Below are 17,313 nucleotides of genomic sequence, written 5' to 3'. Positions count from 1 at the left end.
GGTGTCTGCACTGAGGGATCATGAGAAACGGAGAAAAACTTGCATTAAAAGCCCTCTTGCGGGATGCCAGTAGGAGGTCCCGCTGACGCCGGTGGGCGGTCCCGCTGACGTCGGTGGGCGGTCCATTTTTCTAAGGGGAGGTGGGTAGGGAGTTGGGTGTGTCGCAAAGCCGCTCCCGCGACCCAGAGCTTCCCCCCATTGACCCGGAGAAGCGGCTCTTCCCCCAGGAGTCTCCGGGTAAAACCCCGAGAGTTCCCAGGTATGCTCATATGTTACAGATCCAACTTAAAGCGACCCTTACATATTATGAGAAGGCCGGGACTTATGTCCGCCGTCACTAGTTTTCTTATTGTTATCACATTTCTTTTGCCCTTTCATCTCTCCTTGCTCCGCTCATCCTCGTGTTGCCTATCCCCGTCTTTTCACGCTCCGCCATTCGGAGCCTCATCCCTCCCCATTACCGAAAAAGAAAAAAAAATTTAATTTCATGCCTCATGCATTTTAAGATTCCATCAAGAAATTTGGTCTTTGATCAGCGGGACGGACGTCCTGCTGGGTTTTTTGCTGGCAAAACGCAATTCTCTTAATTAACACAGTGTGTCTGTTTATCGGTAAATGGAATCAAGCCGAGTCCTATTCGTTTTACGGCTATACCCCCCCGGTTAGCGCTATCCAAACCATGCCAAAAAAAAAAAAGCCTAAACGTTAGCAGCGTTCCCGTCCTGTATACTGGAGCGATCTTCAAGTGACCTCTATCAGCGGCACAACGGCAGCCGTCAAAAAATACGGCAATAGAGCATCGATATAGACCTTGCGTGGTGCATCTTTACCTAATAACCGTTCTTTTTCTACCGAATTATCCCCAAAGTTCTAAAAGCCCCGATAATGTGTATAGAAACAGCAGGAAACGGCTTTATAAATTAAACGGGGCATATAAAAAAAAATATTCTGCATGACTTTTCAAACTCAAACACCACACCGAGCTGATGCTTTATGGCAACGCTAATAAAGTCTAGTCGTCATGTACTTTCACTAGCGAGAGAGTCCGACTGGGTGACTAAGACTGAGCAATTCTATTGCTTCCCAGTACGATAAGAAGTCAGGGTGGTTCTCTAGTAGATCTGGCTCAGATAACAGAGCGAGAATTTTTTTAAGATGGAAAACTATATAATATTTTGAAAAATGTATTTTAATCTGATACAATTCAATAAAAAAAATAATCCCCAATAAATTTCAACTCAGCGCCATCGTAAATTTACTAACTACTATTCCCATGATCCTTGGGGGAAAAAAATCTGCTTTCGGAGACAATAAAAAGCCTGGTTACCTATTTTCAAGATGCCTGTGAAGGCCAAACTTGCACAGGTCGAATAAACTATGTGTCCTCGCCTGCCTGCTTTAGCTGAAAAGCATTGAAAATCTTAAGGAACAGATACAAAGAATCAGCATTTATAGAAATTCTATCACACTTTCCGTGGTTGCGGCAGAATGAAGGTTGAAGAGAATAGAAAAAAAGAAAAAAAAATGATAATTCTCCGACGTTTTCTCTTCTTTTTTTAAACATCATCTATTTATATGCAGATGGCCTGTCTCTTCCTATCTCTGCCTTTCCTTCTCCCGTGGAAAAAAAGACGTCTTCAATTTAAATGTTAATACGAGACTAAACTTTAAATTCGAGAGAGTGCAGGGGAACGAGGAGGGCTGTCTGACAGCGCTTAATATCTTTTTATACCCTTTGCCTCCTATTAAAAAGCGCTTTCTGTAATAGGAGCGCACCTTGCATGAAATCCGAAAATGGCTTATTTAATACGGCAGAGAGTCGTTGAAAAAATGGCCTCTTTTAGCTTAATTCTGGATTTATATATATATTTTTTTTCTATCTGCAAATTTTGTACAGTAAATGCTAATAAGGCACTTTGATGGAAGAATTTAAAGTAATCCGGTGGCTGAAATTAGTGGCGGGCTCCCCCAGCTAAATGATACAGGGAGCAAAATGTATATGCATAATGTCTGGCCATGGGGGGGGGGGGCGGGAGATCTCTCTTTCCCACTCTGATGGGGGGTAGTTACAAAAAAAGTGCATTTTTTACAGTGGACTTAAAAACCAGTATAATAGTTATCACCAATCACCCTGAGGGTGGCTGTTGGAAAAATGGAGTCCAGGAGCAACCTACTTCCTAACAGTCCTGTTTTTTCGAGCGACAGTCCCGATTGTTGCGAACAGTCCCGGGTAACTGCCCCACTGTCACAGCTTTTATGGGCAATGGGGAGCTGGGGCAAGTTGGGAAGAGGGGAGCCCTACAGCTATTTGAGTAACTGGGTGAAGCATTTAGAAGAAGAAGAAGTAATAACCATTATATATACCCTGTGAGACCCCAGGAAAGAGCTCCTAGAAAAGAGGACAAAGGGGAGGAAAGAAGGGCAAAAGGGGAGGGAAGAGGGGACTAAGGGGAGGAAAGAAGGGCAAAAGGGGAGGAAAGAGGGGACTAAGGGGAAGAAAGAGGGGCAATGGGGACAAAGGGGAGTAAAGAAGGGGAAAGGGGAGTAAAGAGGAGTAAAGAAGGGGAAAGGGGAGGAAAGAGGGGCAATGGGGAGGAAAGAGGAGCAATGGGGAGGAAAGAGGGACAAAGTGGAGGAAAGAAGGGACAAAGGGGAGGAAAGAAGGGACAAAGGGATTTGTGATAGATTTTTACGTTAAAATCCCAGTTTGTGGAACGTGGAGCATCTGTCTCTGAAACACTTTACGAGAATCAATGCTCCATCGCACCCCACATCGAAATTGCAGTGAAATAAAAGCCCCTTTAGCCTATAACATCAGGTGCGACATATATAACGTCACCCTATCGTTCGCCATCTCTTCAGACACCTTATAAATGGGATTCTCTGCAGCTTCTCAGGGGGAAAGATAACAAATTCCGCTGGAGGTAACACCGCCGGCGCTCGTGTGTTTAAAAGAGATAAGGTTAATTTATGAGATATATTGTGCTGCTCTACAGAATATGTTACTGCTTTATATAAACCCGGAAAAAAAAACGAAGCTCTAAAACTAAATATTAGCAGATTCAACATATTTTCTGTGCCTCTTAGTACACAGATATGTGTTTTATATGTAATATAAAAAATTTCTAATGTAAAAAATCTGCAATATAACAAATCCATAATGTAAAAAATATATATTATAAAAAAATATTTCATAAAAAATCTGTAATATAAAAAAAATATTTCATAAAAAATCTGTAATATAAAAAGTTTGTAAAAAATACATAAAACAAAATATTTAATATCATTTTTTTTTTAATATATATAAAAAAGTTGGGGTTTTTTTACCCTTAATGTCGTGGATGTTTTCATTTGGGCTGACATCATCCATAAGGATTTAGTTCTCCTTAGGGCAGAGTGCTGTTTTATAGGTAACAACAGTCTCGAATTTTTAAGGTCAGTCCTGACAACTGGACTTCTTTTTCTTGAGACTGCCAGCAGAAATGGAGCTGGAATGCTCCATGATGACATAAGACCACCCACTAAACATGTGTGGAGTATGAAATGACATCATAAAAATCATGTTTTCAGGTGCGGAGTGACGACACATATGAGTCAGTCTACATGCGTATCCAACATACTTACCCCTTGTATGTTTTTGCCATTGGCTTTCGGGAATAATAGAATAAAACAGAATTTATGTATCTGTATCATGGTTTTTGACGTCAATAATACTGTATCCATAATGTATTATCTACGGGGCCAAGTAACATGGCAGCAACGAGAAAATGAACAAAGTAAAAAAAAAAAATGAATGAAACGGACGGGCGAGAAATGAAGTCCTATCCGAGTGAGCTCTCCTGCGCTCTCTACTAACCAAGAAACCTCCATCCGTCCTATGAGATCCTTGAGGTCTCCTCTGTCAGGCGTCCTCCACTTCCAGCTCTCCACCTGGGAAGCGCTGAGCCCCGAGCGAAGCACCAGGCGCGGGGGGTCGGAGAGACCGAGGTGACGCGCAGGTGGAATAATTAGCTTTGACATCATGTTTACATTCGGGGGCTTTAAACTTACAGAGAAAGACAGGTCGAGGCAGACGGGAGATCACACACCTCCGGCAGCACGCCAGCTGGTACTAGACTGCAACTCCCAGCATCCCCGGCAAAAAGTGGGAGATGCCGTTGGGGCTTATACAATAAAAATGTATATATATCACCTCCATATGCTGTGGTGCTGCGCTGTGGAGAGAAAAATTATAAAACCTATGACGAATGAAGAAAGTAGATGCCTGGAATAGCCTTTCAGCAGAGATAGTAACAGCTAATACAGCAGGAGAAACGGGTGTCTAGACGGGGGCCGAATGGGGCTGATCCGCCAGCAGGTTCTGGGTTTCTATAAGTCTCCATACCACCCATTGTGCAGATGATCCGTGCGCCCAGCTTTACTGTATTCCAGAATCAATCACTCTGGACCATTCTTGTTAAATATTTTGATATTTGCCTCTCACGCCAGCCGGTTGGAGCTGTTAGGAAAGCCCTTGAGAACCGGAACCACCGAAGTCTGCAGTCACCAGCTGTCTGGATCACGCACCGAATGCCATTTCTAAATTGGATTGCCGCCGATATTAACGAGAGAAACAAAAGATTGTTTCAAAACTAACACGAACCTCATAAAAATGCCTGCGCAGGTTACCGCCGACGAAAAGAGTCCGCCGGTCAAACGCGTCGGCCAATCTTTACAATAGGATTCCATTAGCAAAAATACAGACGTGTTCAGCAGATGAAAATTATTATTAGAATATTGCAGAAAAAAAATAAATTGATAGAACAGGTGTGATGGATTAAAAAAACCTCTGTATTTAGTTATTATTATTATTATTAATCTAATTATTTAATTAAAATTATAATTTAAAAATGTTATTTAATTCACTAATAAAAGCATTATGCCCCATTTGGGGCACTTTTAGGAATCTCTTATATTTATTCTCACTCATGGCCCATCAACAAAGCCATGTTTTGTGGAACATGGGAGGGGCATGCTAAATGTTTATATATATTTTGTTTTTTATTAAATTTGATTTTTTTTGCACCTAAAAAAATACAACCCCCCCCCCCACACATTATTGTGGACTTGCTGGGACCAACAAAGCCATCATCTATAATTATTTTATTCTCATAAAAAATATTGGAATATTCTTATAATAGATTAATATTTCTTGGTATTTTAACCAAGAGAAAAAAATTATATTTGTGGTCTTTTGTCTTGATGGTGGCATCACCCGATCATTGGCTTCTGCTCCGGACGTTCCTGCGTGTTTCAGCAGTGGTAGGGTTAATATTTCTGTCCTTAGTAAGCCGCGCATGTGTCAACGGGGCTGCAGCTGCGAATGTTTATGAATAGACCACAGGATGCGGCGTGTTGTACGTGATTGGGTAAAAGGGCAGATCCTGCGTGTTTTTATCCCATTCTCATGATCTCGGGGTGAATGGGCAGATTCTCAGGGTCACACAGTCCAAATTCAACTGATTTAATGATATCCGAGTACTTTTCTTACTGCTATATCACAGTGGGAATCTCTGCTTGAGCACAGGTGACCTCTTTTAGAATATCTCTTCGGAAATCTGGGTATATATCAGGACTTATGAGAACTGTTGGGTTGCCGCCTTTATCGAACTGAGTACGGTTTATTCTGATTGGGTATTGAAGGGCCAGACATAACCGGTTAATTAATTCATTAATTATTATGTTTTTTGCAGACCTACGCAGGATGACGGCAGGATTCATGGGGATGGCGGTGGCCATTATTCTGTTCGGATGGATAATCGGAGTCTTGGGGTGCTGCTGGGATAGGGGCCTCATGCAATATGTTGCTGGTCTTCTCTTCCTCATGGGAGGTAAGAATGTATAGCCAAAAGCACGACGATGCATTTTACAGTAGGGATTCGTAACTGGTAGTGCAAAGCCAGTAAGTCTGACCACTTCAAACATAACGAGCAGGGCGAGCACTAATAACCCACTCCATACATCGTAAAAAGCGGTCACCTATGAGTTATATATTTGAGATTAATTATACCCCCCCAGCATCTGTAGAATTAATAATTTTGGGGGGTTATTGGTTACTATGGCAATTCATTGTAGGACGTGACTTTCATTAGTAATAATCGGTTTTTTTTTTCATAAATTAATATTTATTAGAGTGGCCGTGATGGACATTAAAGGTTTCTTCTCCCTTTGCAGGCACTTTCTGTATCATCTCACTGTGTACCTGCGTGGCAGGGATCAACTTCGAATTGTCCCGGAACCCGCGCGACATGTATGGATTACCCGACGACATGAGCCACGGCTACGGGTGGTCCATGTTCTGTGCCTGGGGGGGACTGGGCCTGACTTTAATCTCAGGTTTCTTCTGCACCTTAGCTCCATCCGTGCAGCCTGTCCTGAGGACCAGCTGCCCCAAAACGAGACCCGAGAACGGAACGGTGTGCTAAAAAAAACCAACAAAACCAAACCCAAGCTCGGAACGTAATGAAATAAGACGGGGCGATGTCCTCCAGCTTCTGACGGAGCTTCACAATGATGTTTCTTCAACAGTCCCTTCCAAGGTGCCCACCTTACCACGTTGGAAAAGGCAGTGGAACTAAAATACCATGTGGTAGCTAAACCATAACGTTGACGCCTTTATACTGGGAGACTGATGACCGTATCTCGGATTGTAGATAACTCATGATCAATGTTTTGGATCTCTTGACTTCAAGACCAGAGCGCCTTCTTCGTTAAGCCAACATTAACTCGGATAAGCGACCCGTTTGCCGTCATCTCCCATCGTCTTCATTTCCATACCCATTTAACCGAGTTCTCCATAACCCCCGAAAAATATCCGCAACCATCTTCAAAAAAAAGACTAGCGTCGAAGGACTATTCCGTTAATCAAACAACGTTGCGTTACCATGGCTTCTACGGCCACCCCACGTCAAGAAATACCGGTTAAAGAAATAAGTGGGCAAACCACGATGTTTATCTACCGTAAAGTTTGTTATACAAATATATATATCTATATGTATCTGTGTTTTCTTGGGGGGGGGGGGGAGTTACCGATGTTTATCCTTCCCCTCCCCCGCCCCTCCGAAAAAAATTGTTCTCTTTGTCAAAATATGTTGAGTTTCAGTAGCGAGTGTTTCAGAGGAGCTCAAGAAGGACGCTTGGAGATTAACGCAGAAACTACGTGTCCGTACGTGGATTATTATTATTTTTATTTCTTTTTCTCAGATGCCTTAGTTCAGGCCTCGAAACGCAGGCTGGACTGCCGATGGAAATCGAAGGAAACAAACAAACAAACAAAAAAATGCTTAAGAAAAAAAAACGTTGAACTGTTATCGGTGTGCGTGCCAGTCAATTTACATTAATAGAACTCTGATTTTTAGGAATTACAAGGTCCAAGCTTATTTTTAATGTCGGATTATCAGTATATAAAATGTATACGTCACTCGGACTGAAGAAGGGAGCATGACAAATATTCGGTAATGAAACAGATCATTACGTTACAGGATTGGGGAATTAAACATTGGAGGTTGTATTGGGAATAAATACTAGTCTGGTGTATTTTTTATTTTTATTTTATATATATATATATTTTACACATACACACTCATGCCAACACACACCGACACATACACACTCATGCCAACACACACCGGCACATACACACTCATGCTAACACACACTTGCACATACACACTCTTGCTAACACACACCTGCACATACACACTCATGCCAACACACACCAGCACACACACTCATGCCAACACACACCGGCACATACACACTCATGCTAACACACACCGGAACATACACACTCATGCTAACACGCACCTGCACATACACACTCATGCTAACACACACCTGCACATACACACTCATGCCAACACACACCTGCACATACACACTCATGCCAACACACACCTGCACATACACACTCATGCTAACGCACACCGGCACATACACACTCATGCTAACACACACCTGCACATACACACTCATGCCAACACACACCTGCACATACACACTCATGCTAACGCACACCGGCACAAACACACTCATGCATTTTCATGAATTTCCTTTCTGATGTAAGACTATAATTCCCACCATGCTCACGTGTTATATTTGTATGATGGGACTTCGAACACCAGAAAGCCCAAGACCATCTACCTCCAGATAAGCGCCCCTAGCCCAGTTGGCTTAGATTTGTAGGAGCAAGAAGCAGCTGTATCGCAAATACTGAATTAACTCATTCTTGGCTGGGACATCACAATGTGCTGTCTGGCACGGGAAGGGTTAATAGAACTTAGAATCTTTCTCGTGTTTAAAACCCACGGATACAACATATGCTAGGGACACAAATAATTGGGTTTCGGGAATTATTTGGCTGCGTCTCTGTGAGTGCGGAGGCTGGACTCCATTATTCCCCAGCTGGAAACACGTCTGATAGATAATTAAACAATTTGTTCACGAGAATACAAATGATTAAACTGACAGTCGTGGAAAGTAAACGGGTAATTAAAACATGGCGGGTCTCCTCTGTTCTTTTTTTATTGGTGTTAAATGTTGATTTAAATCCCTGGCCGCATGTATCTTCCCAAACCCCCAAGAAGTGGGTGTGGTTTAGTTTGAAGGGCTGGGGCATGAGAAAAAAATGAACAAAATGTGGGCGGAGATAATATTTAGTCCAACCCACCAACTGCCTGCTATTATTCGAAAAAGTTGAGCTGTAGTCCTGCTGTGATTAGAAGGTAATCCAGGCGGCTGCGTCCCGAGGGACGTACTGGCAATAAGGGCCAGACTGGGGATGATTAAGTGGCCAGTGACTAGCAAATCACGTAAGTGTGGCCTCCGTCTAGTTTGCCCAGGGCCACATGTTATGTTTTTATACACATGCAGCATGCCATCCTAACCCCCAAACAACTTGTCTGTGCCCTAAAACAGCTTTTCTGTGCCCTTAAACAGCTTGTCTGTGCCATCGTTGCCCCCAAACAGCTTGTTTATGCAACCATTGTCCCTGAACAGCTTGTCTGTGCCATCATTGTCCCCTGCAACACACAATCTGGCAATCATGTACACTTCCTCATTCTAACACACACATCCTCTCACACCACTTATATATACACATTCATGTTCACACACAAACACAACACACACACATCCATGATAACACACACTACATCCCACACCAATTACACATTCACATCTATCCTCACACACATTCATGCTAACACACACATACACACTCATTCTAACACACCCCCTCTCACACCACTTATATATACACATCCACGCTCACATACACTTATACATACACATTCATGCTCACATACCTAAAAACATACTTAGCCCCTTTTCCTTACACAAAGTATATGACATTTAAAGAGCCACAATTTAGATAGTAAAGGCCTGAAAATTTCAAAAAAGTTTACTGGGGCTGCCGTGTTAAATTATATTAATATAATTACAAATGTTTCAGAAAATTTACATTAAAGCCCACGTCTCACTGAAATTAATAGTACGCTCTGTAACCAACACAGTGAGAGGTGGCTGGGGGAGACGGGAAGAACATTCCCAGATCGAAGACGCTGGTGAATTCTTTCTGCGCATTTAATGGTTAAAGCGCCACCTACTGGAATAACAAAAACAGCTCAGTTAATGCTTAACAAAGTGACCTTATCACCATGGCAACCAGTAAAATGGTCCAATCAGTAGGTAAATTCCATTGGTTGCTATGGTGATAAAACCCACTTTTCGAACTTTGCACCAAATCCCTTTTTTTATTAGTAGGAACAGGGGGGAAAAAACTACAAAATATGTTTCATATGCAACAATGACGTTCTTGTAAAATTTTTAGAACGAAAAAAAAATCCACATTGTTAAATAGGACAAATACTTAATTTGTCTAAACATTCTTTTTATATATATTTTTTTAAATTAAATGGAAATGTTTTTCTTTCCAAAAACATTGAAATAAATGAAAATTAAGTTAAATGTAATTTAAAGGTATTGGGAAGACTGTGTCCTAAGTAGCTCTAAGAGAGTCAATGTATACAGTCGATAGAACGGGATACCCCCCAGTTGTCCCGGGCTTTCCCCGGACAGTCCCAATTTTTAGGCACTGTCCCACCTTTGCGGCCAGTGGGGGAAGCCTCGGCTCTGACGTGGTCTCTTTGTAACACCATGGAGCTGAGCTGAGGTCTTGCCCCCCCCCCCGATCTGCCTTTTAGACCTGACCACTCCCCCTTCTAGCTTAAGCCCCACCCCTACCGCTAGCCACGCCTCCAATACAGTTACCGCGATTTGGACACTTGTGATGTTGGTGGGATGGGGAGTCAGAGAACCGTAACATTTCATGGGGCAAAAAAAACCAAAAAGTTTGAAGGTGAATATCTTGAAAATGTCCTTCACAGACAGCAGCGACCCTTCTGGTTCAGGGTAATAAGGCTAAACTTTTTTTTCGGTAGGGTCATGCTAGTTTGGTTAATTGCCCCCTTTTAGAGACAACCTGGAAGGGTCGCAGTTGAAGGACATCGGTGCCTTTCCCGGTACGTCCCTCAGCCTTCATCAGGACTCGCGCATGGCAGGTCCATGAACAGGCTGAAAATCGGGTGACCCGGGACCCTCTTGGGTGGGAACGATGTGATAAAAGCCCTTTGCTGTACAGACACCTCACACACCTCCACTCGCCTCTTCATCCACACCTGAGGACAACTGGCTCTTTAAACAAGGTGACACGAGGCCACCGATGATTGGCTGGTCTGGCAGACAGTCTGGCTGTTACTGCCGCTGCACAGACATTTTATTGGCCCGCAGCTGTTATTGGAGACTATAATTCGCGGCTCATGCGCTGTATATCTCTCGTTGTCCGTGTGTCTCTGTCCTTCTCGGCGAGACGGACTAACAGACTCTGCAGTTTCCAAGCAGAATAGTAACGTTACCGCAGCTGATCGCAACCATTAGGAGGTCGCCCTGCACAGAGCGTCTGATGAAGGGTTATTAACGGCTTGCGGCGGTGGCGAGGAGCCTATTTTTAGCCCGTGGTTATATCTGGGAGACGGCGAGGGGCAGTTATAGGTTATACAGGTTATTTCAGAAGTAGTAAATGCAGCAATAAAAGGGGCATCAGCCCAACTGTGGGGACTGTTTATATATATATAGCGCCTTCATATTCTGCAGCGCTGTACAATGGGTGTTTTGGCTTTATCTTGAATTTAAAATAAATCTTCATTGCTGGGACCATAATAATAATACATAATAAAATAATAATAATACATAATAATAAAATAATAACAATACAATAATAATAATAACATAAAAAAATAATACATAATAATAAAATAATAGTATAATAATAATAATAAAATAAAAAATAATAATACATCAAATTATAATACAATAATAATGATACATAATAAAAAATAATAATAAAACATAATAATAAAATATAATAATAATGATACGTGATTGGTTTTACATGTCAAAGTGATTATATAGAACAATTAAATATCCCTCCATGGCGTGATTCCCGTGATACCCTCAAACCAAGCAAACTGAGCTCCTAGAAAAGAGGGGCATCGGGGGCAATATAGAGGGGCGTCAGGGGAGGAAAAAGGGGATCGGGGAGGAAAGCCTGCAGTACTGTAAGGTAGAGGGATCCATACCTACAAAGTGTCCCAATTTAGGGCAGAGGGACGCTATTATACCCACATGCCTCTGAGACGGTTGAAATATTAACCCGTTAATAGCCCATCGTGAAGATTCTATGTATGGACATACAAAATGTGTGACCCCACTGACCCATATTCCGGACTTCATGGAAACCTCGACATGTCATTCTTTAAAGATACACTTAATTGAGTCACCTGCATTCAAGCAGGGATATCAACCATAACATACTGGAAGCAAAAGCAACAACTGGGAGTCCGGGGCAAACCCTGAGAGTACCGAGGTACACTAATGCCATTGGGGTTGAGGATTGTGGCATAAATATTCCAGCATTACATTTTTATTAATGACTATATATTTTCATAATGGTTTTGGTCAAAATGTGTTTTTTCTTACTTTTCATGCATCCAAGTCATATTTTCATGGCTTCTCTCCTGAGCACATTGGCGCTTTTTTGATTAAATAACCCCGTTCACATAGAATGACTTTAAATTTTATAAAGTCATGAAAATTGAAAAGGGTCTTTCAAACAGTTTAGAACTATATGGCGCCTCATTCATTTGAGTCTCTTTTGTTTAGGACTCCGTGTGCAGCCGTTGCTAGGTTACTGAGTCTAGTTCACCCGACGTCTTTCTTCCTCCGCTAACTCAGGCTGAGATTGACATTGCGCGTGCGCGTTACTTGCCTGGGTAACCCGGAAGTTCGGGGATTTGCTTCCAGAGCAGGCAGGCTGCATGGGGCTATAGAGAGGTCAGACAGGTAAGAGGTTGTTGGGTTGTGTTTAACCTTTTGCATGCCGAGATGGCATTACATTTCCTACTGATTTACCCCTTGCTGCTGAGACTTACCCACCGCAGAGTGATTTAAGAGCTAAAAACTATAGTAATGCTATATGTATTCACAGCTGCCCACTGCATGTATGGGTGTGATATATATATATATATATATATATATATATATATATATATATATATACTAATGGCAAAATAAATAGTACTGTAATCTATTTACTAAGACAATTAAATATATATTTTATAAATGAGGGTTCGTAGATACCTGGAATAGCCTTACAGTATGGGTAGCTCCTTACAGCAGGGCCCTCCTCACCTGTTAAAATTTGTTATGTTATATACTGCTTGTCATGTCCTGTTCACCCATTGTGCAGCGCTGTGGAATATGATGGCGCTGTATAAAACAATACATAATAAAAGACGTGGTAAAGAGCTTCAAGAAAGTTTGGGATATACATAAAGCAAATCATAATAATAATAATTACAATAAAAAGTGCTTAAAAAGGTCGGTGGTAGATAAATGGAACAGCGTCCCAGCAGAAGTGGTAGAGGGTAATACAGTGAGGGGATTAAACATGCATGGGATAGACATACGGCTCCTGAATCTAAGACGAGATCAACGACTGATTAAGGTTTGAGTCTTTACAGCAGGAGAAACGGGCAGACTAGACGGGGGCCGATCTGAGATCAGATCAAATATAAATCTAAAACATTGATCCCTTAAATCTTGTAATGTTACATTAATATGACTTAGAAAATATCCTTATTCCCTAAAAATAACCCATATATATCGTTCGTTTTAAGGCTCTGGGGTATTCCGATTCCATAATATATTTAATAGGCATCCAGCGGCCCCCTAGATTACGTGTGATTGGACCCTTTAGAGGCGATCGCAGGCCTCCTCCTTAATCCATAAACCAGGAGCTGTTAAAGTCACGTATGTTCAAACGGCGTTTAAAAAAAAAAAAAAAATACCGTAAAAGTTGGACAAGTGGTCTTATCACCATAGAAACCAGTGATTAGTACCATCCTATTGGTTGCTATGGTGATAGGACCACTTTTCAAACGTTGCACCGACCCCGCCCCCTTTTTTTTCCCCTTGCACATACCCTCGCTATGATTGACGTGGTAGGGATGATGCAACGAGCAGCTTGCTTTTCTCTGATGTCACGTTTATTAGGGCTTTATTGCATAATGCTGCTCATTCCACCTCCAGTCATCGCGTAATTATTTTTTTTACAGGTGACTCTTATGCGATTCCAGCCGTGCCTCTCGGAATAACGTTAAGGGCAATTATTTAGCTGCCACGTCCTGCTTTAGGTCTTAGTGACAAGAAAGGTATGTGCAGATTAACCCTTTGGGTGCCGGAGGGGTGTGATACCCCACCTGGATTTTACCCCTAGCGTTTAGCATATTTATAGAACTTCTCAGCTGCCGGTAGTTACGATATATTACAGATAAATAAAAATGATTGGCAGAATCTTAGCCGCTATGACTCATTATATAGTTTGCCCTCTTGAAATTCCATTCCATTAAACCAGTAACCAATCGCATTTGGTAATCCAAAATATTTTCTATTTGCCCCATCTAGTCTGCCCGTTTCTCAAACCTTAATCAGTCGTTGGTCTCGTCTTAGATTCAGGAGCCGTATGTCTATCCCATGCATGTTTAATACCCTCACTGTATTACCATCTACCACCTCTGCTGGGAGGCTGTTCCACTTATCCACCGCCCCCTCAGTAAAGTAAAACTTCCTTATGTTGGGATGTGAAATCAATAAAAGCAACAATGTGTTTTGGAATAGCCACTAAACCAGAGGAGTTAGTGACATTTTATCTAAAATATAATTTAATCCTAATCAATAGAACGAGATACGGCAAACAATTTGTCCTGGTTGCTATGGTAGTCGTTATGCGCAGATAAAGCTCTGTCCCCTATTTCTAGTTCAAGTTTCTAGAACCAGCTGCAATGATTAGTAAAAAAAAAGATGGAAAATGAACCAAAGGCGCAGCTATAGGTTTATATATCTATTTAATACACACACACTACCGCTCAAAAGTTTGGGGTCACTTAAAATGTCCTTGTTTTTTGAAAGAAAAAGCTCACACCTGTGTTCCAATGGCCCTTTATCACTCCCATTACTCCTGTGTTCCGATGGCCCTTTATCACTCCCATCACTCCTGTGTTCCAATGGCCCTTTATCACTCCCATCACTCCTGTGTTCCAATGGCCCTTTATCACTCCCATCACTCCTGTGTTCCAATGGCCCTTTATCACTCCCATCACTCCTGTGTTCCAATGGCCCTTTATCGCTCCCATCACTCCTGTGTTCCAATGGCCCTTTATCACTCCCATCACTCCCGTGTTCCAATTACCCTTTATCACTCCCATCACTCCTGTGTTCCAATGGCCCTTTATCACTCCCATCACTCCTGTGTTTCAATTACCCTTTATCACTCCCATCACTCCTGTGTTCCAATGGCCCTTTATCACTCCCATCACTCCTGTGTTCCAATGGCCCTTTATCGCTCCCATCACTCCTGTGTTCCAATGGCCCTTTATCACTCCCATCACTCCCGTGTTCCAGTTACCCTTTATCACTCCCATCACTCCTGTGTTCCAATGGCCCTTTATCACTCCCATCACTCCTGTGTTCCAATTACCCTTTATCACTCCCATCACTCCTGTGTTCCAATGGCCCTTTATCACTCCCATCACTCCTGTGTTCCAATGGCCCTTTATGACCCTAAACTTTTGAAAGGTATTATATTATACTGGAGTTGTACTATTGTTATCACTCTTTGTGGCGTTTTCTGCAGGCGGCATTGACGCTCGTCGGCAGCAGCATGTCCACATTGTCCAGCTACGCCCTCCGGATGGGCCGCCTGAGCGCCAGGATCTTTGGAGAGGTGGTGAGGCCGACAGACGACCGATCGATGAAGGTGGTAAAGCTCTTCAGCGAGCAGCCGCTGGCCAAAAGGAAAGAGGTCTACGACTGGTATCCGCAGCACAACGCTTACGTGTCGCTCATGAGGAACCTCAGGTTTCTTGGCTTGTACAGGTAATTCTACCATGTCTTAGTAACATGATAAACAGATAAAAACAGAAGAAAAACACAGAAAAATACTCGAAATAGAGAAAAAAAAAGTAAATTAAGCCAAGAGTTAAGAATGCCAGCAAGGGCCAAACTTATTCAAGATTCTTTGCATGCAATTGATATTAGATAAAAGAACCCCCGCCACAGCTGAACGTTCTGCCGGGAATTCCATGATTTTAAGAATATTGTAATGTAGAAAATGTTTTTTTTTTTTTCTATTTCCGGTTTTCTGTTTCGTTTTCATCCTCTCCGCTCATCTGTATTTTTAGGATGCTTTACTCCTCTTTTACATGAAACCCCTTAAGGACAACGGGCGGTCCCTAAACCCATTGAAAACAATGCATTTTTAGGCCGTACATGTACAGGCTTTGTCATTAAGGGGTTAACCTGCATGCCCTCGGATTTGTTTTTGTCCTGCCCCGCACAGGGACGAGCATGAAGACTTCAAAGAAGAGATGAGACGTCTTAGGAAGCTGCGTGGGAAAGGCAAACCCAAGAAAGGCGAGGGGAAAAGAGCCCTCAAGAAGAAATAGGAGAGATATTACGGGGTCTTGGACTTATACCTATGTACCGGAGGAGGGGGAGGCTGACCACCTCTCCGGGGTTGGGATTTTTATGGCCCCCCCCTTCATCCCGACGCACAGTTTGTCGGCAGCCGATCCGATGACCTGATAAAGGAGGACCCAGTGGTGTTCAAGCCTTGAAGGTCATAATTCCGCTCATAGGTCCTCTAATGTATAATTAACTTGCGTGGTTATTACCCGGATGGTCTGGTTGGTGAAAGGCATGAGGTCATAACAGTGTGTCCCATAAAACTGTGTCATCGTACATGAAATAAATGTAACATTTTGCAGGTAACAATGTGATCTTCGTAACAAGTATGGAGCATTTTATTTAGTGCGCATGGTAAAGCATTCTGAATTGATGTATATCACACACACACACGGTACCGTTCAAAGTTTTGGGGTCACTGAGAAATTTCCTTGTTTTTGAAGGAAAAGCAAATGTTGTCCATTTAAATAACATGAAATGGATCAAAAATCCAGCACAGACGGGGTTAATGTTGTAAATGACTTTTGCAACTGCAAACGGCTGATTTTTAATGGAATCTCTTAATAGGCATGCAGAGGCCCTTTATCACTCCCATCACTCCTGTGTTCCAATGGCCCTTAATCACTCCCATCACTCCTGTGTTCCAATGGCCCTTTATCACTCCCATCACTCCTGTGTTCCAATGGCCCTTTATCACTCCCATCACTCCTGTGTTCCAGTGGCCCTTTATCACTCCCATCACTCCTGTGTTCCAGTGGCCCTTTATCGCACCCATCACTCCTGTGTTCCAGTGGCCCTTTATCACACCCATCACTCCTGTGTTCCAGTGGCCCTTTATCACACCCATCACTCCTGTGTTCCAGTGGCCCTTTATCACACCCATCACTCCTGTGTGCGCCAATGGCCCTTTATCACTCCCATCACTCCTGTGTTCCAATGGCCCTTTATCACTCCCATCACTCCTGTGTTCCAGTGGCCCTTTATCACACCCATCACTCCTGTGTGCGCCAATGGCCCTTTATCACTCCCATCACTCCTGTGTTCCAATGGCCCTTTATCACTCCCATCACTCCTGTGTTCCAATGGCACGTTGAGTTCGCTGATCCACGTTTAAGTATAAAAGGCTAATTGATGGCTAGAAAACCCTTTTTCATAAAAACAGCTATTGAATGGTAGGGTATGTAATAAATATAA

The 17,313-nt window shown here is 42.5% G+C and overlaps 2 protein-coding genes across 2 annotated transcripts in view; both read left to right on the top strand.

The window, feature by feature from the left end:
- Window positions 1-6,464, top strand: part of LOC149276450 (transmembrane protein 178B-like) — a 68,065-nt gene extending 61,601 nt beyond the window's left edge. Inside the window, exons 3-4 of the mRNA XM_089503633.1 lie at window positions 5,733-5,870; window positions 6,214-6,464. Of these exons, the coding sequence (XP_089359759.1) occupies window positions 5,733-5,870; window positions 6,214-6,464 (389 nt within the window). The remainder of the gene's footprint in view (window positions 1-5,732; window positions 5,871-6,213) is intronic.
- An 8,852-nt stretch (window positions 6,465-15,316) lies between these two features.
- Window positions 15,317-16,100, top strand: LOC149276449 (small ribosomal subunit protein mS33-like). The gene is made up of 2 exons (XM_089503653.1): window positions 15,317-15,531; window positions 15,995-16,100. The coding sequence occupies exons 1-2, from the start codon at window positions 15,317-15,319 to the stop codon at window positions 16,098-16,100; spliced, it is 321 nt and encodes a 106-aa protein (XP_089359779.1).
- Window positions 16,101-17,313: the final 1,213 nt, after the last annotated feature.

Source organism: Sceloporus occidentalis, unplaced genomic scaffold, assembly GCF_023333645.1.
Source record: "Sceloporus occidentalis isolate IW3139 unplaced genomic scaffold, rSceOcc1.0.p SCAF_238, whole genome shotgun sequence".
In the NCBI taxonomy this organism is placed as follows: domain Eukaryota; kingdom Metazoa; phylum Chordata; class Lepidosauria; order Squamata; family Phrynosomatidae; genus Sceloporus; species Sceloporus occidentalis.
Note: the sequence above shows the minus strand (reverse complement) of the source record. Positions and strands in the feature narration are given on the sequence as shown.

What these genes read in the sequence shown, in the direction of transcription:
- LOC149276449 (XM_089503653.1), top strand. Translation starts at nt 15,317, where the DNA reads ATGTCCACATTGTCCAGCTACGCCCTCCGGATGGGCCGCCTGAGCGCC. An exon ending in AGGTTTCTTGGCTTGTACAG is followed by an intron (nt 15,532 to 15,994) that starts GTAATTCTACCA and finishes TGCCCCGCACAG; the next exon opens with GGACGAGCATGAAGACTTCA.